At 41.8% G+C, this 25,800-nt stretch overlaps 1 protein-coding gene across 1 annotated transcript in view; it reads left to right on the top strand.

Moving 5' to 3' along the window:
- LOC124619443 (NACHT domain- and WD repeat-containing protein 1) overlaps window positions 1–25,800 on the top strand; it is a 578,477-nt gene that overhangs the window by 528,190 nt on the left and 24,487 nt on the right. Inside the window, exon 22 of the mRNA XM_047145830.1 lies at window positions 13,672–14,036. Within this exon, the coding sequence (XP_047001786.1) occupies window positions 13,672–14,036 (365 nt within the window). The remainder of the gene's footprint in view (window positions 1–13,671; window positions 14,037–25,800) is intronic.

The raw sequence follows: 25,800 nt of genomic DNA, 5'->3' as shown, positions 1-25,800 counted from the left end.
ACAGAGGTCCGCTCCACCCTCAAGCACCTCTGTTCCTCACTTATTTATTGCCTATGCTTACGGACCTGAACCTGTCACCCAACACCTCAAGTCAACTCATGCTGTGCTTGTGCTATGACCACTCACCTTCACCACCTCTGCACCTCTGCTGGACAATGCCTGCTCACAGTAAGTCACTGTCCACACCAAACCAGCACCTGCACCCAGTGCTACCTGTCACGCTGCAAACAAACTGCCGCAGCTCGTCAACCATGCCACACACGTGCATGCACCAGCATCACCCAGGCATACTAGCTCCAGTCTGCAGCTGCCATCTAATAGTGCTGCCTCAGAGGCCAAGCCAATGCCTGCACATGGCACTGCCTGCTGCACTGTGTCCGAACTTCCACAGCTCGCTGGCTGCGCCACCTATGCACAGACTACCACCTTGCTCGGGCAACCCACCTCCAGCCTACAGCTGACATCCAACATCATTTCTGCTGCTCAGGACACCGACTCAATGTGACCCACACTGACAAACTCTCAAGCAGTGGCTCTCCCACCGTGTGATGTTTTTATCTTGTCAGACATCAACTACAGCACAGTGTACCTTATCAACACTACACCCAGCCTGTCAGTTAGTCAGCACCCCAGATGTCTACCCTCTGACCACCACCACACGGCGAAGGCAGTGGTGGACAGGATGTTACAAGCTGGAATAATTTGCCTGTAAAAGTTTGGCCTGACTCATCCGTGTCAACCCTAAGAAGGACGGCTTGGGCAGATTTAGTTGGGACTATCGTGCCCTGAATGCATGCAAAATCGTGGACAATTACGTGGTCCCTAATATTCAAGACTTCATACACTTCCTTGTCAGCACTGAAGTGTTCAGTGTAATTGATTGTAAGAATGCATATCTGCAGATAACGATGTACAAAGGTGACATTCACATAACCACACCTTTTGGATTGTTTGAGTTCCTTTTTATCCCTTATGGACTAAAAACGCTGAAAAAACCTTGAAACACTTTATAGGCAGCCTGCTTTTTAAATTTTCTTTCTGTTATGCATATCTGGGCAATATCCTCATTTTTATGCCAGATGTAGACTCACACTCTGCCCACCTTCAACAAGTTCTCAGCGCCCCCAAAGCCAATAGTGTAGTGATCAACACTGACAAATGTCAACTCTGTCAGGTGGAAGTCATGTTCGTGGGCCACATCTTTAACACTTCTGGCATCCACCCATTTCAGGGCACACCAAGCTGATTTGTAACCTACCACCACCATCCGACTACCACAAATTCCACCATTTCCTCAGGATGGCCAGTTTCTATCTCCTTCACTTGCCCCATGTTGCTGCCCTGCAGGAACCCTTAACATAAGCCCTCAGAGGTAAAAATACAATGGATCACAGGATGCTCACATGGACCACAGACATGTGGCACACCTTCCAAGCAATCAACAGTGATCTGGTTCAGGCAGCCACCTTACCTCAACGAATTCCAGGTGTTCACACATCAGTCACTGCTCACACTAGTGATTTAGTGATAAGAGCCATCCTTCAGCAACAGCTCCAGTCAACACTTGCATTTCTTCTCTCATAAACTGACTGAGGCACAGTGCACTTGGTCAGCCTACTACCAGGAGCTACTGGTCATTTACGAGGCCATGTGGTATTTCAGAGAACATATTGAAGAATGCCGCCTTGTCATTTACATGGACCATGGGCCCCTGGCTGGTGCAATCTGTAGCTCACCCACGGATGAGTTTTACTGCTGTTACTGTCACCTCAAATACATCGCACAATTCGCTATGAACGTCCATTGTGTGAAAGGTGCAGACAACATAGTCACTGACTGCCAGTAATGCATTGGTGCCATTGTGGCCATGATTGAGTTTGACAAACTCACACAGGCTCAGCAGGACAACCCTCAGCTACAGGACCTCTTAAAGAATGCCTCCTCTACCCTCATCATTGAGCCAAAGTTTATCTCCGACACACCCCTGGGACACACATGCCTGCTCATCACACAACAATTCCACAGAACTATTTTTCAGCTGTTTCACAACCTTGCCTACCCCACTGTCAAACCTACTACTTGCCTAATAACTGACAGATACATTTGGCCCATGTTTAGCTATGAACTAGGGCCTGTGTACCATGACAGCAATGTAAAACCATCTGGAACACTCAGTCTCCACTAGGCACCTTCCAGATACCGAAGGGATACTTCCTACACATTCATGTGGACATGGTTGCCTCCTTCCCTCATCTGGCAACTATTGCTATCTCCTCCCAATTTCTGACCAGGCACTGGGTAGAGGTTACTGCCATCCAAAATATCAGTGCTGAAACAGTTGCCACAGCTCTCATATCTAACTGGTTTGTGCAGTTTGGCTGCCCTCCCTTAATAACCACATTAGCAAGGTAGGCAATTTTGAGTCCTTGCTGTTTGCCAATCTCTGTAAACTATGCGGCATTTCTTGTTATTGAACCATCACCTACCACCCTCAAGCTAATGGGCTTGTCAAGAGGCGGTGTTGCACCCTAAAATCCATTCTTACGTCCCATGGGGGTGACTGGTGCATGGTGCATAACCAAGACCTCCAAGACCTCAATTCCTCACTAGCCGAGATTTTACGTGGCAAGACACTATCCCTCCCCAGTGATTTCATTCAGTGATTTTATCTCTTGTGACTGCACCCCCACCCCCGTCACCACCCATGCTAGCCTTGATTCCCACCATGGTTGACTGCATCTGGCATCACACTGGCAACCTTCATGTTCCTCCCCTTCCCTCCATACCCCTCCTAAAATTATGCTCCAAAGACCTAGCCATGTGTGAATACATCATAACCTTGTGATGATACCATCTGCCCCCACACTCCAGCACTTATTCTCAGGCCCACACAGAGTTCTTCGACATGGCTCCAACACCTATGACATTCTGCCTAACAGCAAGCCATTCAGAGTCTCTCCTTCACCTGACTGAAACCTGCCTGGTATTGCTTCAACAAGCCCCCTGACAGGGACTCTACCATCACAATGTACCATCACAATGGCTTCCCCCCCTACTCCTGACCCTTCTCCCCCTGGGACTGTGTCCCATCCTTTCCAAACACTAGACATCTGCTGCTTCTGCCCTGAGGATCTTAGCCTCATGGTTACAGACAAGGAGCTTGTAGCCACAGGGACCCACAGTGACTGCACGGTCTCACCTGAGTCCCTGGTAAATCATTTCTGGGTAGTTCTCACTTTGTCAGGTAACGTTGACCCCACAACTCTGCTTGCATGTTTCACCGATGATTGCCATCTGGCCATCTCTACTACTCACGCTACTTGCCTGGCTCCTCCAAACAGTGAGCTCCCCTGGACCCATCCGACTTACACATACTGGGGGTACATATTCTCATATTCTCCCCTTCCCCCCCCCCCCCCTCTCATGCTCATCCACAACAACCAGGCCATTGACACACCTGCCCCATTCCATGGCTATCATCTCTACACCCTGCACCAGACCACCCTTGGTCATGCCTCTGCACCACTGGGGGAGAGGGGAGAGGGAGGGAGGGGCCCTCTATGAGAACATGTTAGCATAGCTGGCTGGAGAAAATGACTTGTCGTCTTACCTCTGACAGTTCATGGTGGCAGTTCAGTTCACTCTGTGACTCAAGTGTGTTATGTCGTGTATCCTTGTATGTATCATTCCCTATCACTATATACTGGAGTTCCACATGTACATACCATTCAGAGATAATTTACTGGATAGATCATTGGAATAAGTTTACCAAGGGAATAAAGTACATGACAAGTTTAATTCTTTCCTTATTCTTAAATTCTTACTGCATCATGCATCAAATTTTCTGTGATAGTGAATCAGGGATCTAAAAAAAATGGGTAGCTTATATCTACATCTACATTTATACTCTGGAATCCACCCAACGGTGTGTGGCGGAGGGCACTTTACGTGCCACTGTCATTACCTCCCTTTCCTGTTCCAGTCGCGAATGGTTCGTGGGAAGAACGACTGTCTGAAAGCCTCCGTGCGCGCTCTAATCTCTCTAATTTTACATTCGTGATCTTCTCAGGAGGTATAAGTACGGGGAAGGAATATATTCGATACCTCATCCAGAAACGCACCCTCTCGAAACCTGGCGAGTAAGCTACACCGCGATGCAGAGCGCCTCTCTTGCAGAGTCTGCCACTTGAGTTTGTTAAACATCTCCGTAACGCTATCACGGTTGCCAAATAACCCTGTGACGAAACGCGCCACTCTTCTTTGAATCTTCTCTATCTCCTCCGTCAACCCGATCTGGTACGGATCCCACACTGATGAGCAATACTCAAGTATAGGTCGAACGAGTGTTTTGAAAGCCATCTCCTTTGTTGATGGACTACATTTTCTAAGGACTCTCCCAATGAATCTCAACCTGGTACCCGCCTTACCAACAATTAATTTTATATGATCATTCCACTTCAAATCGTTCCGCACGCATACTCCCAGATGTTTTACAGAAGTAACTGCTACCAGTGTTTGTTCCGCTATCATATAATCATACAATAAAGGATCCTTCATTCTATGTATTCGCAATACATTACATTTGTCTATGTTAAGGGTCAGTTGCCACTCCCTGCACCAAGTGCCTATCCGCTGCAGATCTTCCTGCATTTCGCTACAATTTTCTAATGCTGCAACTTCTCTGTATACTACAGCATCATCTGCGAAAAGCCGCATGGGACTTCTGACACTATCTACTAGGTCATTTATATATATTGTGAAAAGCAATGGTCCCATAACACTCCCCTGTGGCACGCCAGAGGTTACTTTAACGTCTGTAGACGTCTCTCCATTGATAACAACATGCTGTGTTCTGTTTGCTAAAAACTCTTCAATCCAGCCACACAGCTGGTCTGATATTCCGTAGGCTCTTACTTTGTTTATCAGGCGACAGTGCGGAACTGTATCGAATGCCTTCCGGAAGTCAAGAAAAATAGCATCTACCTGGGAGCCTATATCTAATATTTTCTGGGTCTCATGAACAAATAAAGCGAGTTGGGTCTCACAGGATCACTGTTTCCGGAATCCATGTTGATTCCTACATAGTAGATTCTGGGTTTCCAAAAACGACATGATACTCGAGCAAAAAACATGTTCTAAAATTCGACAATAGATCGACGTCAGAGATATAGCTCTATAGTTTTGCGCATCTGCTCGACGACCCTTCTTGAAGACTGGGACTACCTGTGCTCTTTTCCAATCATTTGGAATCTTCCGTTCCTCTAGAGACTTGCGGTACACGGCTGTTAGAAGGGGGGAAATTTCTTTCGCGTACTCTGTGTAGAATCGAATTGGTATCCCGTCAGGTCCAGTGGACTTTCCTCTGTTGAGTGATTCCAGTTGCTTTTCTATTCCTTGGACACTTATTTCGATGTCAGCCATTTTTTCGTTTGTGCGAGGATTTAGAGAAGGAACTGCAGTGCGGTCTTCCTCTGTGAAACAGCTTTGGAAAAAGGTGTTTAGTATTTCAGCTTTATGCATGTCATCCTCTGTTTCAATGCCATCATCATCTCAGAGTGTCTGGATATGCTGTTTCGAGCCACTTACTAATTTAACGTAAGACCAGAACTTCATAGGATTTTCTGTCAAGTCAGTACATAGAATTTTACTTTCGAATTCACTGAACACTTCACGCATAGCCCTCCTTACGCTAACTTTGACATCGTTTAGCTTCTGTTTGTCTGAGAGCTTTTGGCTGCGTTTAAACTTAGAGTGAAGCTCTCTTTGCTTTCGCAGTAGTTTCCTAACTTTGTTGTTGTACGACGGTGGGTTTTTCCCATCCCTCACAGTTTTACTTGGCACGTACCTGTCTAAAACGCATTTTACGATGGCCTTGAACTTTTTCCATAAACACTTAACATTGTCAGTGTCGGAACAGAAATTTTCATTTTGATCTGTTAGGTAGTCTGAAATCTGCCTTCTATTACTCTTGCTAAACAGATAAACCTTCCTCCCTTTTTTTATATTCCTACTAACTTCCATATTCAGGGATGCTGCAACGGCCTTATGATCACTGATTCCCTGTTCTGTACATACAGAGTCGAAAAGTTCGGGTCTGTTTGTTATCAGTAGGTCCAAGATGTTATCTCCACGAGTCAGTTCTCTGTTTAATTGCTCGAGGTAATTTTTGGATAGTGCACTCAGTATAATGTCACTCGATGCTCTGTCCCTACCACCCGTCCTAAACATCTGAGTGTCCCAGTCTATATCTGGTAAATTGAAATCTCCATCTAAGACTACGACATGCTGAGAAAATTTATGTGAAATGTATTCCAAATTTTCTCTCAGTTGTTATGCCACTAATGCTGCTGAGTCGGGAGGTCGGTAAAAGGAGCCAATTATTAACCTAGCTCGGTTGTTGAGTGTAACCTCCACCCATAATAATTCACAGGAACTATCCACTTCTATTTCACTACAGGATAAACTACTACTAACAGCGACGAACACTCCACCACCGGTTGCATGCAATCTATCCTTTCTAAACACCGTCTGTACCTTTGTAAAAATTTTGGCAGAATTTATCTCTGGCTTCAACCAGCTTTCTGTACCTATAACGATTTCGGCTTCGGTGCTTTCTATCAGCGCTTGAAGTTCTGGTACTTTACCAATGCAGATTCGACAGTTTACAATTACAATACTGATTGCTGCTTGGTCCCCACATGTCCTGACTTTGCCCTGCACCCGTTGAGGCTGTTGCCCTTTCTGTACTTGCCCAAGGCCATCTAACCTAAAAAATTGCCCAGCCCACGCCACACAACCCCTGCTACCCGTGTAGCCGCTTGTTGCGTGTAGTGGACTCCTGACCTATCCAGCGGAACCTGAAACCCCACCACCCTATGGCGCAAGTCAAGGAATCTGCAGCCCACATGGTCGGAGAACCGTCTTAGCCTCTGATTCAGACCCTCCACTCGGCTCTGCACCAAAGGTTCGCAGTCAGTCCTGTCGACGATGCTGCAGATGGTGAGCTCTGCTTTCATCCCGCTAGCGAGACTGGCAGTCTTCACCAAATCAGATAGCCGCCGGAAGCCAGAGAGGATTCCTCGGATCCATAGCAACACACATCATTGGTGCCGACATGAGCGACCAGCTGCACATGGGTGCCCCCTGTACCCTTCATGGCATCCAGAAGGACCCTTTCCACATCTGGAATGACTCCCCCCGGTATGCACACGGAGTGCACATTGGTTTTCTTCCCCTCTCTTGCTGCCATATCCCTAAGGGGCCCCATTACGCGCCTGACGTTGGAGCTCCCAACTACCAGTAAGCCCACCCTCTGCCACCGCCCGGATCTTGCAGACTGAGGGGCAACCTCTGGAACAGGACAAGCAGCCATGTCAGGCCGAAGATCAGTATCAGCCTGAGACAGAACCTGAAACCGGTTCGTCAGACAAACTGGAGAGGCCTTCCGTTCAGCCCTCCGGAATGTCTTTCACCCCCTGCCACACCTTGAGACGACCTCCCACTCTACCACAGGTGAGGGATCAGCCTCAATGCGGGCAGTATCCCGGGCAACCACAGTTGTAGTATGATCAGGGGATGCGTGGGACGAGCTGGCCATCCCCGACAAACCCCCATCCGGAACCCGACAGTGATGCCCATTGGCAACAGCCTCAAGCTGTGTGACTGAAGCCAACACTGCCTGAAGCTGGGAGCGAAGGGATGCCAACTCAGCCTGCATCCGAACACAGCAGTTGCAGTCCCTATCCATGCTAAAAACTGTTGTAAAAGAACATCTGAACTAATCTACAGAGAGCGCAAACAAATCGACACAAAATTTAAATGGCTATTAAAATACAAGATTGCCTAGTAAATGCAGTAATGCTGCTCCTTGCGCACTGCTGACACACTGCTCAGAGCATCTGGCACCAAAGAGAATGCTTTATTTAATGCAGAGGACATGCTGGCTACACCACAAGCAATTCTGGACAGTCTCTCACTAGAAAGAAAGTGGAAAATGTGTGAACAAACCAAATGCAATCTGGTTCAATTTTAATTGTGAAGTGAAAAACTTGATAAGGCAAATGAAGTAAGTTTCAAAATGAATAGCCGCAAAATTCAGTGATTTTTTCTAACAGTAGCTGAAGATCAGAAAATGCAGTGCCAAAGAAATGAGCCATTGAAAACAGATCTATTAGATTTAGTTAGATGCCTTTAAGAGGTTCCACAACGAAACATTGTCTCAAAATTTGGTACGAAATCCAAAGAAATTCTGGTCGTATGTAAAGTACACAAGCGGCAAGATGCAGTCAATACCTTCGCTGCGCGGTGTCGATGGTACTGTTACTGATGACTGTGTCGCTAAAGCAGAGTTATTGAATGCAGTTTTCGAAATTCCTTCACCAGGGAAGACGAATGGAATATTCCAGAATTTGATTCACGAACAGCTGGTAGCATGAGTTTCTTGGAAGTAGATACCTTAGGGGTTGCGAAGCAACTCAAATCGCTTGATACGGGCAAGTCTTCAGGTCCAGATTGTATACCGATTAGGTTCCTTTCAGAATACGCTGATACAATAGCTCCCTGCTTAGCAATCATATACAACTGCTTGCTCACTGATAGATCTGTACCTACAGATTGGAAAATTGCGCAGGTCGCACCAGCGTTTAAGAAGGGTAGTAGGAGTAATCCATTGAACTACAGACCTATATCATTGACATTGGTTTGCAGTAAGGTTTTGGAGCATATATTGTTTTCAAACATTATGAATCACCTCGAAGGGAACGGATACGTAATCAGCACGGTTTCAGAAAACGTCGCTCTTGTGCAACGCAGCTAGCTCTTTATTCAGACAAAGTAATGGCCGCTATCGACAGGGGATCTCAAGTTGATTCCATATTTCTAGATTTCCAGAAAGCTTTTGACACCGTTCCTCACAAGCGACTTCTAATCAAGCTGCGGGCCTATGGGGTATCATCTCAGTTGTGCGACTGGATTCGTGATTTCCTGTCAGGAAGGTCACAATTCATAGTAATAGACGGCAAATCATCAAGTAAAATTGAAGTGATATCAAGTGTTCCTCAGGGAAGCATCCTCGGACCTCTGCTGTTCCTGATCTATATAAATGACCTGGGTGACAATCTGAGCAGTTCTCTTAGGTTGTTCACAGATGATGCTGTAATTTACCGTCTAGTAAGGTCATCCGAAGACCAGTATCAGTTGCAAAGAGATTTAGAAAAGATTGCTGTATGGTGTGGCAGGTGGCAGTCGACACTAAATAACGAAAAGTGTGAGGTGATCCACATGAGTTCCAAAAGAAATCCGTTGGAATTTGATTACTCGATAAATAGTATAATTCTCAAGGCTGTCAATTCAACTAAGTACCTGAGTGTTAAACTTCAGTTGGGAAGACCACACAGATAATATTGTGGGGGAGGCAAGCCAAAGGTTGGGTTTCATTGGCAGGACACTTAGAAGATGCAACAAGTCCAGTAAAGAGGCAGCTTTCACTACACTTGTTTGTCCTCATTTAGAATATTGCTGCGCGGCGTGGGATCCTTACCAGGTGGGATTGACGGAGGACATCGAAAGGGTGCAAAAAAAGGGCAGCTCGTTTTGTATTATCACGTAATAGGGGAGAGAGTGTGGCAGATATGATATACAAGTTGGGATGGAAGTCATTAAAGCAAAGACGTTTTTCGGCGCGGCGAGATCTATTTACAAAATTTCAGTCACCAACTTTCTCTCCCGAATGTGAAAGTATTTTGTTGAGCCCAACCTACATAGGTAGGAATGATCATCAAAATAAAATAAGAGAAATCAGAGCTCAAACAGAAAGGTTTAGGTGTTCTTTTTTCCCGTGCGCTGTTCGGGAGTGGAATGGTAGGGAGATAGTATGATTGTCGTTCGCTGAACCCTCTATCAAGCACTTAAATGTGAATTGCAGAGTAATCATGTAGATGTAGATGTAGATGTATACTGCACCATCAGACATTAATTTTGCAAACTTAGCTATTGGAGAGACCATAAAATAGGTTTGGCCAGTGAAATGCTCTTGTGGCTATGACTATATTTTAACCAAAATATGAAATCTTGAGCTGACTTGGTACCATCTCCCCTCCCCCCCCCCCCCCCCATTAATTACAGTCATAATTAATCAGTAAGTCACTGTATTTCTTGAAAGATTGAAATATTCAATAGTAACACTCAATTATGAAAGTGGAGAAAAGCTAGTGATCCTTAATTATAAATCCACCTCCTCTAAAACATTTTTGAGAAGGTAGCTTATATTAGATTATTGACTCAATTTTCTGACAATAGCCTTTTAAGGTCAATTCAGTGTGGCTTCTATAAAGAGTTCTTCACAGAAATGGGAAAAGAAATTCAGTCCTGTAGAAATAAATAAACAAACATGGGTTCATTATGAAATGGTACCACAAGAATAAAACTAAATTAAGAGTGGAGAAGCATCCTACATAGTCCAGTTGTTGTTCCACTCCTGTTTGCAACCCACATATAAATGCTTTACCAACGACATGTGACAGAAAACCTCTATTTTGCTTTCTTTGAAGTTATAAATTTCTCTAGTTGTGTTGACCTGCAAATGAAGTCGTTAATCTACTTTACACATTTTCATTCAACATTGTCATGTGAGATAATCTTCAAAGTGTTAATGTAAATAATTTTAGAAAGATATTTGTTCTTATAGATGCATGCAGTAAGAATATTACATAAAGTAATAACTGAATATCTTGTAGAAGCCTCTTCAGAGATCGTGAGATTTTTACACTCACATGCCAATACATTTATCCCTTTCATTAATGGTACTTTTGGCTAATAATAAGAGCGAATTTAGGAAATATTAGAAGTAAAAATAATTTCCTTATAGACTATTTATTACTATCTAGGGTTCAGATAGAAGTTCTAACTTCAGATGAAACATACATTACTTGCCATATATCAGTTTATATGTATTGATATAGTGTATCAGTTGAGAGTGTTTGTGTGAATAAAATGCAAATAAACATCAATTTCAGTAATGTTGAATTGAATTTGATAATGAAAACCTATTTTTAGACTATGTTTTCAATGCAAGTAGGATATGTTGTAGCATCAACAAGCTGTCTAGTGGTACTTTTCATTTGATTGTCTCCTGTAGCATTTTGTATTAATCATCAATTAATTTTATGCTTATATAGTAAAATAGGAAGCTTACCCAACCAAACCACACTTTCCTACAATTTAATGGTGCTGGTATAAGTTAAGTCATAGAAGTTGCCTTATAGGTATATTATTATCTGTGTTGTATCCCTTGGTGTCTTAAGATTTTTTATCATATTATTCTGTACAACTAACTAATTTGATACTTTAGTACATAATAACGCCCATTGAGTTTTTCAATTTAAGATTCACTTGGCTTTGCTGCTTCATGCTTTTAGCAACTGTTGATCTTAATAACTTATTGGCTATTGTCTGTTCCATTAGATAAACTATACCTTTGATAGTGTTTATCGTATTATTAAGTGGCCTATATCACTGTACTCAAGTCTCAGTTACATGTCTTTTTAGCCATTGTAGATTGAAGGAATCACAAATAATTACAGACTGTACTTGGAGCATATGATAATTGAATGCATGCTTTGTGTCAGCACAAGGAAGTCATCTCACACGAACCAGTGTCTACCTGTTACTGTGGGGCAAAACCCACCAGTAGCTCAGTTCCTCAGTATCCTGTGATATTTCATAGCTGCCTGCTCCATCACCTAGCTTGATGAAGTCCCCTGATATAGCTCTCCTGCTCACACAAGTATGGCTTTTTTTAAATGTAGTCTTACCAGTTTTGCATGTTGTACCAACATTTCCAAGCACCCACTTGTGTAACATTACAGTAAATGATTTGATTCATCCCTCATCTCTGAGTGCTCTCTTTCATGATGGGAATTATGGAACGCTAGATCTCAAGGAACAAATTTGTCAATTGTCTCATTTGTTTATTGTTGACATGTTGGATAGTGTGATAGTGTTTTAATTTCATAATTATATCATACGACATTACATTACAATTGTTATTTGAAGGTAGTGTGTGTCAAATATGCAGTTTACCAGTTGTTTAGCAAGGCCTAAACATGGTACAGTAAATTTAATTCATGTCTTTGTTGCTGGTTAAGTCATATTCTCTATGTGCATGTGAGTCATACGTATTTTTGTTTGATGAATTTGTCATTCTGCTCTATTATAAATACAAGGGTTGTTTTTTAAGTAAGGGCCGTTCGCACGTATAGTCCCGTAGCTGGCGCGGACGCCGCAACAAGCCACCGCGCCACTTGCCAGTATCCTTCCCGTTCACACTGATGCAAGTCGCAGCTCTGTAGCTGACTTGAACGCATCGCTGTGCTACTTTATAATGTTTACGATTATTGAATCGCCCGCCGCGTGTGAGATACATTCAGTGATACGTTTTTTGACCGCGAGAAGCCTATCAGCTGCAGAAATTCATCATTTAACAGAAGTTTATGGCTTGAATGCAATGAGTGAAGGTAAAGTGCGTCAATGGGTTAGAGAGTTTAGAAATGGCCGTCAAAACGTCCATGATGAAGAACGCTCAGGCCGGCCCTCTGTGATCACTGATGATTTGGTGGCTGCAGTCGAAACAAAGATTCGTGAGGACAGAAGATTCACAATTTCCACTCTTTCTTTGGAATTTCCACAAGTTTCAAGATTGGTTTTGTACAAAATTGTGTCTGAAAACCTAAACTTTAAGAAACTGCGTTCTTGGTGGGTACCCAGACTCCTCACAGAGGACCACAAAGGGAAGAGATTTGCCACTTAATTTGACTTTTTGATTCATTACGAGGAAGAAGGGGATGATATGTTGAGTCAAATTGTCACTGGAGATGAAACATGGGTATCCCATATCATTCCCGAAAGCAAGCGACAATCGATGGAATGGCGACACACACAACCTCACCCGTCAAGGTCAAAGCCAAATAGACGCTGTCAAAGCACAAGATTGTGGCAACTGTGTTCTGGGACCGGCGCGATGTTTTGCTAGTGGACTTTATGCCACGAGGAACAACAATCAATTCAGATGCCTACTGTGCAACTCTAAAGAAGCTCCACAGAGCAATTCAAAACAAAAGGCGCGGCATGCTGACAAAAGGAGTTTTGCTCCTGCACGATAATGCTAGGCCTCACACCTCTCAAAAGACTCGGGATTTGATTGATTCTTTTGGCTGGGAAGTTTTGGACCATGCACCATACAGCCCCGACCTTGCTCCTAGCAATTTTCACCTTTTCCGGTACCTGAAACACCATCTTGGCAGGCAGCGCTTCAATGACGACGATGAAGTGAAAGCGGCCGTGAACTCTTGGCTGTCGGAGCAGGCGGCCGAATTCTTTGAAGAGGGAATTAAAAACTTAGTTGTACGGTATGACAAGTGCTTAAATAAACAAGGCAACTATGTAGAATAATAGGTAAAAGTGTGTAGAATCAGAAAATAAAAGTTTTTTTTTACAAAAGTATTTGTATCTTTTTTTAAAAATAAAAACAGCCCTTACTTAAAAACAACCCTCGTACATTGCTATAAAAACTGGGCCACAACAGTGTGAAAATGAATGTAAACTTGTTAATGATATAAAAGTTGTTTATATTGAGTTTCTGATTTTTCTGTTGATTGTGTTAATATTTATGTGCAGGTGGCTACAGAACATGAAGAAATTGCTGTATGGAGTGTGAGAACAAATAAGAAGGTACGAACACTACAAGGAGTTACTCGACCAGGGGGTCTGCGTGCCATTGATTGGCGGCGGGCGGTTGTCCTCTGTCGGCGAGAACTGAGAGTTTATGATCTAGATGCTGGTCGTCTAATTGTTCGTCTGAAAGGAGTCATGAATCAAAAAATGCCATTTTTTGGACTACATGATGATAGTCACCTAGTGGCTCTCTCTCGCAATCGCATGTATGTTAATTTGATGGATCTACGAACTGGGGACTGTGTGACAACATTCAAGGCAGGAGAAGACCGCTTCCTGAACTCACTTCTGGTTTCTGGTGATGGCAGGTAATTGAACTGCAATTGTCTTATGAAGAGGTTCTAAAGAAACCCTGACTTCTCAAATTTTTAAGTCACTAACACACAGTTTATTGTCAAAATATTTTTCTATTACCTCAGAACTCAAAATATAACTTAGTTGTACCTGCAACAAAATAACCTATAGTGAAACTTCTCCTATATGCCTTACTGACCTAGCATTCATGGCAGAAAGAATATGGCAAATATTTGCTTTACGTCAATTTGGTTGTTTACCATGCTCAAATCAGGGTCTTTAGGCCATGGAGGAAAAGAGAGAAAGGGCCAATGAGCTAAAATGTGTGTCAGGCATTGCATAACAATCTTGACAGTGCAGATTTTTATGTATATCGATGCAGTGAAATGTAAATGGAAACATTGTTTTAAGAGATATTTGCTTATTTTAAAAACTGGGAAATTCCTCACTTCTTCTCCCTGTTGATAACTTTTTCCATGGCCTTTGAGAAATTGGGATTCAGGAGAATTTTGACCACCTGAAAGTCATAACCTTCTCAGTAATGTCAGTTTGGTTTCCAGCAAAAATAGATGCTGTTATTTTCTCCTTCACCTGAAATCTCTTACAGTTAAAGGGCACCAGTTAGAATCCTATGTGATGTATCTAACGCTTTTGTCTGTTTGGGTCATAAAATTCATCTAAATAAATCACACTTCTGTGATGTAAGTGGAGTAATGGCCACAAGGCTCAGTGCTGGTCACTTGTGCTCTTTCTTGTATTTGTAAAGTACGCAGTAACTGTACTGCTATTGATCAGTTGAACTCATTATAAAATAAGAAATTGCAGTATGATGAAGTAAAGCAAGTAACTGTAAACTTTAGAACCAAATGTCGCATGAGTGGTATGGCAGTGTAGAAGTGCTATAATTGAGGAAAGAAATTTGAGCTTATATTATTGAGGAGTCGACAACAACAAACAATGTACACTGTATTCACTGCTTTGGACTTCATGTAACCAGAAGAATTGTCTGTAGAAATGGTTAATGTGGCCATACAATGTACTTCCTTGTGTCTCACATTAGAGTGTGGGGCAAGATCAAGACAGTGAGAGCTATTACTGCTCGGATCTTGTAAGATTTCACAGAAGTTGACATTTTCTTTTTGTTGTCAAAAAAAGGTGCAGGTGTTCTCTGTCTCTCTCTCTCTCTCTCTCTCTCTCTCTCTCTCTCTCTCTCTCTCTTTTTTGATGGAGTGACAATACAACTTTTGACACACAGATGATTAGTATCTGTGGTTGATTAGCTTTCAGTGACTTGGAAAAACATGTGTTTTGAAAAGGCAGTCTACACCCGCAAACAATGGAACTTATCCACAACAAGAGATATACCTGGTGATTTCATCAAAATAAAATATTAAATAAAAAATTAAGTACTAAATAATATTTGCCTGAAATTTGTTTATTTTCAAGATACACAGAGGAGAAGGGATCGCAAGTGCGCCACAAACAACACAAAATTAATTCTTGGTGTTTCAAAAGTAACTGGACACATCTTTGGTGTAATGTATGCATCATAATAAGCTTAAAATGTTAAATAAAGTTTTGTTTGAAATTGCTTTATTTCAGAGTTATACAAGAGAGTAGGAATCACAAGTGTAACACAAATAACAGAAAATTAATTCTTCTCAGAAACAACATGAAGGGATCCAAAATTCAACCCAACTTCATACTGCACATTTACCCCAGAACATGTTCAAAATGATGCAAGCAAAGACAACATGCCAAAAGTCTGTGCTGGCCCATGTTGTAATGCCTATGATAAATGGCATTATGCATCATAACTTGGAAATAAAGCAGTTTCAGACAAAACTTTTTTTGATGTTTTGATGCTTACATAACACCCATGAAGTGTGTACAGTTATTTTTGAACCACCCTGTATATAGACATGGTGCTACTAAAAACAATCCCAGCTGTCTTAAGTCCATATTCCCAAGCAAAGTCTAGTCCAAGCCATATCAGAGTGCTGTGTATTATAAATAGAGTCCACCATAATAACACCGCAGATAATGCAGTGGTGTGCACTCCACTACTTGCATTAACAGTGGCTTATGCTAACCCCAAGCCAGCTGATATGCTGGAGTTCTGTGTGATGCCATAAGAGGGAGCACCAGAGGATCAATGCCCCCCCCCCCCCCAAAGCAGCACAACTACTGGGAGAGAACCAACTCTGAGAAAGGCAAGGCATAGTGGGAAATTATGGAGTGACCATGGGACCAGACGTTCAACTGGTGGTGGAGAAGCAGTTGGCTGCTGACAAGGATGGTTTAGGTGAAGTTGATTTTGATAGCACTGCAGAAGTCTGTGGACAGATGCCACAGTATACAATGTAGACCAGTGGCAGGCGGAGAGTGTCCTGCAGATCTAGGTAGCATGACATTGAAACTTACGAGCCCACTCCTAATGCCCATTAGGAAGGAAGAGGCTTCAGTGATGACATGCACACAGCATATTCAAAAAGGTGTGGTGAGGGTGACCCTGAAGCTGCTGTTGTGGGCTGCAGTTCTCCATCAGTGTGGCCCTATAAGTTGCTAGAAAGCTACAGAGCTCATTGGATGCAGTGTTTTACATCATTTCGTTCTGGAGCTGGATTTTAAAGGTGCAGACCTAGTGCCCACATGACTGTTGGAGGCTGGGTGAAAAGGCACAGTGCAAAGATTATGAATTCCATTACAAGTGCAACACTATTTGAATTCATAGGAGATAAGTGGCATCCTATTATCAGAAACAAAGGTACATGAGGTGCCCTCAAGGGCAAAGACTTTTTCTGAGTGATGATAATAGCAGTAGTATTGACTTTAGACAAAGGGAACACAAAATGGAAATGAGAAGAGGAATCAGTCATGGCCAGTGCAATGGAGCCCAGAAATGGACCGTTAAGATCTAAGTGAATATGCTCTCAGAGTTCCAGAGCTAGAAAATTGGTAGACCTGGTCCACAATGTCAGAGTCAATATTTGGCCACAAAACATGTTATTGCACCAAACTTTTCATCTGGGACATGCCCTAGTACACAGTATGCAGGAAGCACCGGACTTATGGCCTCAGATTGGGAGGAATCGGGACATGGCAGTGGTCATCCTCTGAGACCCACAACAGAACTATTTGATTTAGGTGTAATTGATGCTGCTGTGGCCGATGGGTATGAAATTTGGGCCCGGGAGAAGTGTCCATCTATCCATTTTGTACAAAGTCATTGGGTTCTTGTGGTTAGTGTCCATGATGCCACATGATGTTAAGGAAAAGGTGTAAATGGCAGAATCCAGATCTTGATCGATATGCAAACACTTCAGTTCATGTTGGTCAAAGAACGGGTCAGGTTCCATGAGGAATCAGGACAGCATGTCTGCATTTCCATAAAACATCACTGCTTGATAGTGTATAGAATAATGAAAATTATGTAAGTACAGCAACCAGTGGTGGAGGCAATGGGTTGCCTGGTTTGGTAAGGGATGCTTGGGGACAAAAACAGTGAGCAGTGGGTGGTGATCCATGACAAGATGAAATTTCTGTAAATAAAGGAACAATTTAAACCATAAGTACACCAAGCAATCTGATGGGTCTTTTGCCATCTTAAAGACTCTCTGTTATAAGTATGCTCAATTTTTTTTCATGTGGACATGGGAAGACAACTGATTTTGAAGCTCGTGTCACATTTAAAATGATAGTGGCTCCACAATTTTTCAACTTAAATAGCAGTGAGGGCCTCCCACTCTGTTTGAGAATACTGTTGCTGAGAAGCAGATAATGTCTTAGAAGCATAGGGAATAGGGCACTTGGTGCTGTCAGGGTATTTTTGGGATAGGACTGCACCAATATCATAGGGGCACATGTATTGCTACTATCAGAGGCAAACCAGGACTGTACTTCATTAAGCATAGTGCCCATTTAAGGTACTCGTAACATGTACAGCTTGTTGACAGCAAGGTGATCTTTCAAAAAGTATGCCTTGGTAGTTGTTTCATTGGGTAAGATATTTCTGATAATTTTGGCACAATAGTTTAAAACTTTACCTAGAAATATCTGGAAGTCTTTGTCATTCTTGGAGGGCTGTATGTAATTAATAACTGTAACATAATCCTTCATTGGTTCCAGTCCATTTGTTGAAAGTTTAAACCCTAAGTATATCAAGGAAGGTTACATAAAAGAAAACTTCTGCATGTTATGCTTCCAAGTCCACTTGTTGCCAGTCTGGAAGAAAAGCTCAAGGTTGTGAAGGTGGTTTCCCTGAAGTTGTAACTGTGAGCAAATGATTGTTAAGGTATGCAACATAGTTAGGAATGTTCTGTTGTAGTGCATCTGTGAAATGCTGAAATATGGAAGGGGCTGGATAGATTCCAAAAGGCAACCATTTATAACAGTAAAGTCCATATGGCATGTTCACCTCTAGATAATTTTGTGATGCTGCAGCCAAAGGAATTTGAAAAATATGCCTCTGTGAGTTCAGTTTTATGGAATGAAGTGCCATGGTCTAATTTTGCAAAGAGTTCATCCTCCAGAGTTGGTAGAGGATAAGTTTCTATTTTGACTTGTGCATTGATTGTTACTTTGAAGTCACCACGGAGTCAAGGTGCTGTTGGGTGTGCACACAGGGTAGGGGTCCATTGACAGTGGGGAATAGATGTTAAGCAACTTTATGAGTTAGCCTATGTGAGCCTATCTAGCTCTGTTTCAAGGCCATCCATAAGAGCCAAGGGTCCCAGGTGAGCTTTGAAAAAATATGGGGATGCCATCACTTTAAGAGAGACATGAGGACCTTCAAAATCAGTTGTCTTTCCTAGCCAGATGAAAAAAATTGAGCATTTTTATAACAAAGAGTCATTAACATGCCGCAAGGCCCTTCAGATTGCTTGCTGTGATTTTTTCATATACCTTAAATCAAAATCATGGGAAAATTCTAGCCAAAAACCATTTTCCACTTTGGGGTGAGCTGCTACCAGAATTATAAAATTTATTGGAATAAGTGACTTGGTTATAAGTAATTACTTGAAAATTTCCTAGTAAGGGCACAAAGATTTGTCTCAGCTACCTGGAAGAAGCATGACCCCAAACTTAAGTAGACTAGTTTAGCAATAACACAAATAGATTGGTTTAGCAGTGATACAGAAGCATTGGTGTGCAAAAATAACCTCATAGGTTGTTTGTCAGTGAATGCATCAAAGCACATTTTCTGGTTTGTGTTGTGGGAGTTCGACAGTTCTGTGGCGTACTCACTCACTTGGTTTGTTCCCATAGGTTGGGATGTGCTCTCATTGGAACTGCTGTAACATACCTCATACAAGTGCCCTTTGCATGTCAATGGGGACACACAGTGTGTGCAGGGCAAAGGAAATTATGTTTACATCCAAGCAAAGACACTGCTCCTGAAGCGACCAGTCGTCCTTGGTGTGGTTGTTTACTAGGTCGTGCTGGTGAAGGCCTCACCAAAGGTGGCATAACATCCCGCGTGATGTTTTCTTCCACCAGAAACAAACCACGGGTTGTGTAAAACAAGCCCTGGGTTGCATGGGCAATTTTGTGAGCTTGAGCTCTTCGCATAATTTCCATCAAAGATGGATCTTGTGGTTTCTCACTTCTGAGTCAAGGATAAGCTCTACTTTAATGTCACCGATTACAGAGCCTGTGTAGTCCTGCTCACACAAAAGTTTAAAACAGCAACTCTGTAGGTCAGCAGCCCAGTCTGCATATGATTGATTGGGACTCTTTTTCTGCTAAAATTCTAATCTGGTTGCAGTGATATGTTTCACTCTGCAGCTGAGTGTCCACAGATATGAACTTTCAGGCAGATTAAAACTGTGTCCAACAAAAACTCACACTCAGACTTTTGCTTTTCATGGTCAAGTACTCTGCCAACTGAGTTACTCAAGCATGACTCATGACCCCTTCTCACAGATTTACTGCCACCAGTACCTTATCTCCTACCATTCAAACTTACAGAAGCTCTGCAAATCTTGCAGAGCTGCCATTCCTGGAAGAAAAGATATTATGGATACATGGCTTAGCCACAGCCTGGGGGGATGTTTCCAGAATGAAATTTCCACTTTGCAGCAGAGTGTGCACTGATATGAAACTTCCTGGCAGATTAAAACTGTGTACCAGACCAAGACTGAAACTGGGGACCTTTGCCTCTCATGAGCTACCCAAGCAGGACTCATGACCTGTTCTCCTCACAGGGCAACTTGTGTAATGTTTGGAAGGTAGGAGATGAGGTAAGTAAAGCTGTGAGAACAGGTCGTGAGTCGTGCTTGTGTAGCTGAGTTAGGAGAGCACTTACTTGTGAAATGCAAAGGTCTCAAGTTTGAGTCTCAGTCCAATTCACAGTTTCAATCTGTCAGGAAGTTTCATGTCTGCGTACACTCCACTACACAGTGAAAATTTCACTATGGAAACATCCCCTATACTACAGCTAAGCCATGTCTCCATAATATCCTTTCTTTCAGGAGTGCTAGTCGTGCAAGCTTCGTTGGAGGACTTCTGAGAAGTATGGAAGGTAGGAGAAAAGGTACTGGCAGAAATAACATGTGAGGACAGGTCACATGTTGTTCTTGGGTAGCTCAGTTGGTAGATAACTTGCCCATACAAAGCAGAAGTCACAAGGTTGAGACTTGGTGTGGCACACAGTTTTAATCTTCCAGGATGTTTCATATCAGCATGCAGTCCATTCTGGAAACATGCCCCAGGCCATGAGTAAGCCATGTCTCAACAATACCTTCTCTTCCAGAAGTGCTAGTTCCACAAGTTTCACAGAACTTCCGTGTTGTTGGAAAGGTAGGAGAGTGTGATGACGTTTGCTGTCTTTTATTTCTTCATTTGTTGTCCTTATTGTTGATGTATTGCGTTGTGATACTGGCTGAAAAATGGGTATGGAAGTGCAGTACAAGGAGCGGTGAGATAATGGGGGGGGGGGGGGGGGGCAAAGAGGTTTGTGGGAATGGAATATTACTTAACAAAAGGAGAGTTGGGGTCCTCCACTGACAAACTGGTAAAATTTGGTTTTACTTAAAATAGTTTCTGGTAACTGTTTTGGAGTTCAGAGTAAAAAGTGTGTATTAATACACTACTGGCCATTAAAATTGCTACACCACAAAGATGATGTGCTACAGAAGCGAAATTTAACCGACAGGAAGAAGATGCTTTGACATGTAAATGATTAGCTTTTCAGAGCATTCACACAAGGTTGGCGTTGGTGGCGCCACCTACAACGTGCTGACACGAGGAAAGTTTCCAACTGATTTCTCATACACAAACAGCAGTTGACCGGCTTTGCCTGGTGAAACATTGTTGTGATGCCTCATGTAAGGAGGAGAAATGCATACCATCACGTTTCTGACTTTGATAAAGGTTGGATTGTAGCCTATTGCGATTGTGGTTTATCATATCGCAACATTGCTGCTCGCATTGGTCGAGATCCAATGACTGTTAGCAGTTAATCAGAAAAATCGTTATTCTTTATCCTGTTATTACCACTTAAATTTCACAATTCCTCAGAACACAAATAGAGATCTTCAGATAACCTATAATCCAATGATGTAGCATTATATGACTTCTACCTCACAAAATTTTGCTCTTTCTTTTCAGTTCTCATTCCCAGTTGCAGTATCATGAATTGCACAATATGAACAGTACCCAATGTTGCCTAGTTCAAAGTTTCATCATCAATACTGTTACACCACATTTGTTTGTATACAGTTATCTTTTTTACTACTTAAACACATCTGTCAGCTCCATTATTTTACTTACATTTCTTACCTCGTTAACTAGTGGAGTGCATTATCAAAAATATCCCTACTGCAGATACAGGCTCCCTAACCATTAAGACCGTAACATTATTCATTATTTTATTATTTCATTATCTCATAAATAAACACCTGCTCTGCTTATCTAACGCACAATTAACTCTCATAAATGATCAGACAAAATTATCACTTAGAAAAACTATTATTTCACTGTATTCTGTCAAATTGCTAAAGATTCCAGCCTGAAGGGTATTGTACAGGGTGACACACGGGAGACGGAGAGTTTTTAATGAAATAATACTCAGCCAACTTTAAAATTAATGCATGTTTATTTACACAAAATCTAAACTCATTATTTGCTATTTTAGTTAACAAAGTTATTTGTGAAAAATAATGTCATTCAAGGTGAAGTCCATCATTTTGAATGCAGGACTCAAGTCTCTTCTCAAAATCCTCCCATCACACGGACTAAAATCTTTTGCAGGGATGGCAGCAATTTCTTGAATTATTGCATTCTTCAACTCAGCCAGATTTCATCATTTGTGGTTATAGACACAGTTCTTAAGGTACCCCCACAGAAAAAGTTACATACTGACGAGTCAGGAGACCTGGGAGGCCAAGGAACATTGCCAAAACATGAGATAATCCAGCCAGAAAACATGCGTCTAAGAACTGTCATTGAAGTGTTTGTGGTGTGCAATGTTGCCCCATCCTGCTGGAACCAAACACATTTTAAAGGGATTTATCGTCTTCTTAGTTCTGGTTTCAAGACTGTTTCAAGCATACGAATGTAATGAACCAAATTAACAGTAACTGTGGCCCCGTTCTCTTAAAAAAAAAATAAGGTCCAATAATGCCAACAGCCAAGAGCACACCAGACTGTTACTTTTTCTGAGTGTAGAGGACGCTGGTGGAAAGGTGTGGATGCTCTGGAGCCCAGTAACATAGGTTTTGCTTATTCATGGTCCCGTTTAAATGAAAATGAGCTTCATCGCTCATCAATAAAATTTCATTTTCATTCGGTCCCAAAATCACTTGCATTCTGTAAGCGAAGTCTCTCATACAGCAAAATCAGTTTCCTTAAGTTGTTGGACAATGAGCATTTTGTAGAGATGGAATTTTAATTCTTTATGCAAAATTTGTCTTACTGATTCATGATTGATTCATAACTCACTAGCAGGACGTCTAGCTGACCGTCCTGGGCTTCTGACTGCCGCTTGCCTTACCCTTTCAACATTTTCTGGTGTTGTTACTCTGTGTCTTGGGCCAGGATGCTTCTTATCCAGTATGTTTCCAGTTGATCTGAAGTTTTCCACCCATCTGAGGATTGTGTTACGGCTCAGAACAGCTCCATGTTGACCGACATTAAACCACGCACGAAATAATCGCTGTGTAGCAATAATAGACTCACCACTTTTGACAAAACTGTTGTAGACAAACACTCAATGTTGCAAGTCGCACTGCTCCATAGTGACTGAGTAAATGAAATGGCATCTTGTGTGGACCAGAACTGTAACCACCACGACCACCTCCCACCACCACGCCCTCAGTAGTATGCAGTTCAAAACCATCCGTCTCCCGTGTGTCACCCTGTTCATACAAACCTTGCTTATTCTTTCCACATAAATTACTCCAGGCAACTATGTTTAAAGTTGTAAATTCTTAATGTTAAACAAGGCTGTACCATGACACAGATAGATAGTTATCTCCAGATTCTGATCGCAGTGAACACAAACACTTCTATTATACCACAATCAGTATTAAGATCTCGTATTTAAGATGGTTTTTACTGCACATTGCCACTGCTACTACACCCTGAGCTGATTACTTCAGATGTTAATTATCCTCCACATATGTTGACACCTTTCATTTTCTGTTTACCTTATCTCTTTCTTTGAAATAAATTATTTAATCGTGGTACCAATTTACTTTCATCCATCCTCTTATGACTCCATTACTTACAACTAACACAACATAATATATATATATATATACACACATAGAAACCCTGGAAAAAACTTTTCTAAAATATCCTTATACTAAAGTATCCTTCCGTACAAAATCACATAAAAGTCAAAGATAAAATGTGTGTGATTCACTTATAAACTACAGATACGATAGGAGAAGAGTTTGACTGCCTCAGGAAACATGAAAAATGAGACAGACACTTGGGGTTAGCATTTTTGCCACATAATGAATCCAACTTAGAATGTTTAACCCCCTACTTGCTAGTTGCACAAGAAATTATTCCCAAATAATACATCAATGCTGAGATTTAGGATCACCAACAAATTGCACTCCAACAGCTCTCCTGCCAATTCCATAGTTAATATTAACTCATGTTTCACACTCTTTGATAGCTTAACATTAGCACCAATAATTTTTATTCCAGAAACATGCATCACTACTGTACCCTCTGTCTTCTTAATAGATTCAAAGATGCTTGTGAAATGCGATTAAAATCACTACCACTGTCCAGTAAACAATTAACATGTATACTTTGTACACTTGCTGTTATTACAGGGTGACACACTTCCTTTTTAGTTACCATATTGCCATCATTATCAATAATAAATTAAAATACCCCATCACTACTGTATTTGTCATTGCTATTGTCATTACAACTACTATCAGAATCAGACCTACTGTCACTTTTTCTACGCTTTAGATTTTGTACTACTTCCACCTTAGTCTCTATTTCAGACAATTTGGAATCTACATTTTTATTTACTTTTACCAGCTTTTCCTCTACCACTACTGCTTACTTGGTTTCTACCTCTGCTGCTAAATCATTTTTAATATGATCGTTTTGGTTCTCAAGTTTAACCCTGTTTTCAGCACATTGTTGCTCGGAAACCTTCACCTTCTTACTATTGTCATCACAAAGATTCTTTTTCTCTTCCACACATTTACAACTCAATGTTAATTTCTCATTAGTATTGTCACAATCTTTAATTACCACAACAAACTTCTTATTTAATTCTGAAAGATTAGAGCTGACTACCGGAATCTCCTTTTTAATTTCTTTCTTCAGCTCATTCTTTAAGTTAACCATGTCAGTTCTAATGCTATCAGTTTTCTTTTCCACCCTACACATACTACTCATAATTTGCCTTAGCATCGCTTCCACTTTTCCGTCTGCCATAAACTTTTGCCCTTGCTGATTTTTGCTACTAGGTTCCTCCTCCTTAACCTTAACTATCTCATGCACTTCAGTACCATTCTTGTCCACTTCATTCACCTCAACATACACTGTCATGTTTGTTAAAGCCACTCATTATATATCACTTATTATAAAACAGCTTTTGCTATGAAATTATCTTATTCTTATTCACTCATCTGCTTCTGAGGCTGCGGTTCTCGTCTGGATCCATTGTCTACATGGCTGCTACAAGTTGTAAATCTCTCGGCAAGGCATCTTGTTTATCTCCGGTCAGCTGTGTCCACCTACCTGCTGATTGGCTGCTCCTGTACTTAGTGGCTGCTTCCATAGAACCCACTTGGTAATTGGTTGCTGTTATACTGTGGCCATGGAACCCATGTGCTGATTGGCTGTGGCACCACTACACTGTAAACTGCTGTTGAGTTCATTGTTCAAAATTCGTGAGTCCTAATTTATTGTGCCCACATACAAAAGTCCTCACATCAGGGCAACAAATGTGACAATGTTCGCCCCCTTTTTATTTCTTCGTTTGTTGTCCTCAGTGTCAAGGTACTGTGTTGTGATACTAGCTGAAAAATGAGGTGTGGAAGTGCAGTACTGTCTACTGTAAATGATGTAGCTGACAGGTGCACATTTGCATTTCACAGTTGTTTACTTTCACTTTTCGCAACCGCCCATATACACATTTAATATGGCCAGTGCACTATTGTTTAACTTTCTACAAGCCTCAATAATAGTTTTCAGGCGAACTTCCACATACTGTTACAGTATGAGTATCTATGAGCAGTAAAAACCTAACCACAAAGTTCACAGTTCTTAAAGAATAGAAAGGTACGTATGGAGCAG

The sequence above is a fragment of the Schistocerca americana genome, chromosome 6 (genome assembly GCF_021461395.2).
Source record: "Schistocerca americana isolate TAMUIC-IGC-003095 chromosome 6, iqSchAmer2.1, whole genome shotgun sequence".
Taxonomy (NCBI): Eukaryota; Metazoa; Arthropoda; class Insecta; order Orthoptera; family Acrididae; genus Schistocerca; species Schistocerca americana.
The sequence above is the reverse complement of the archived record's forward strand: the minus strand, read 5'-3'. Positions and strand labels throughout refer to the sequence as shown.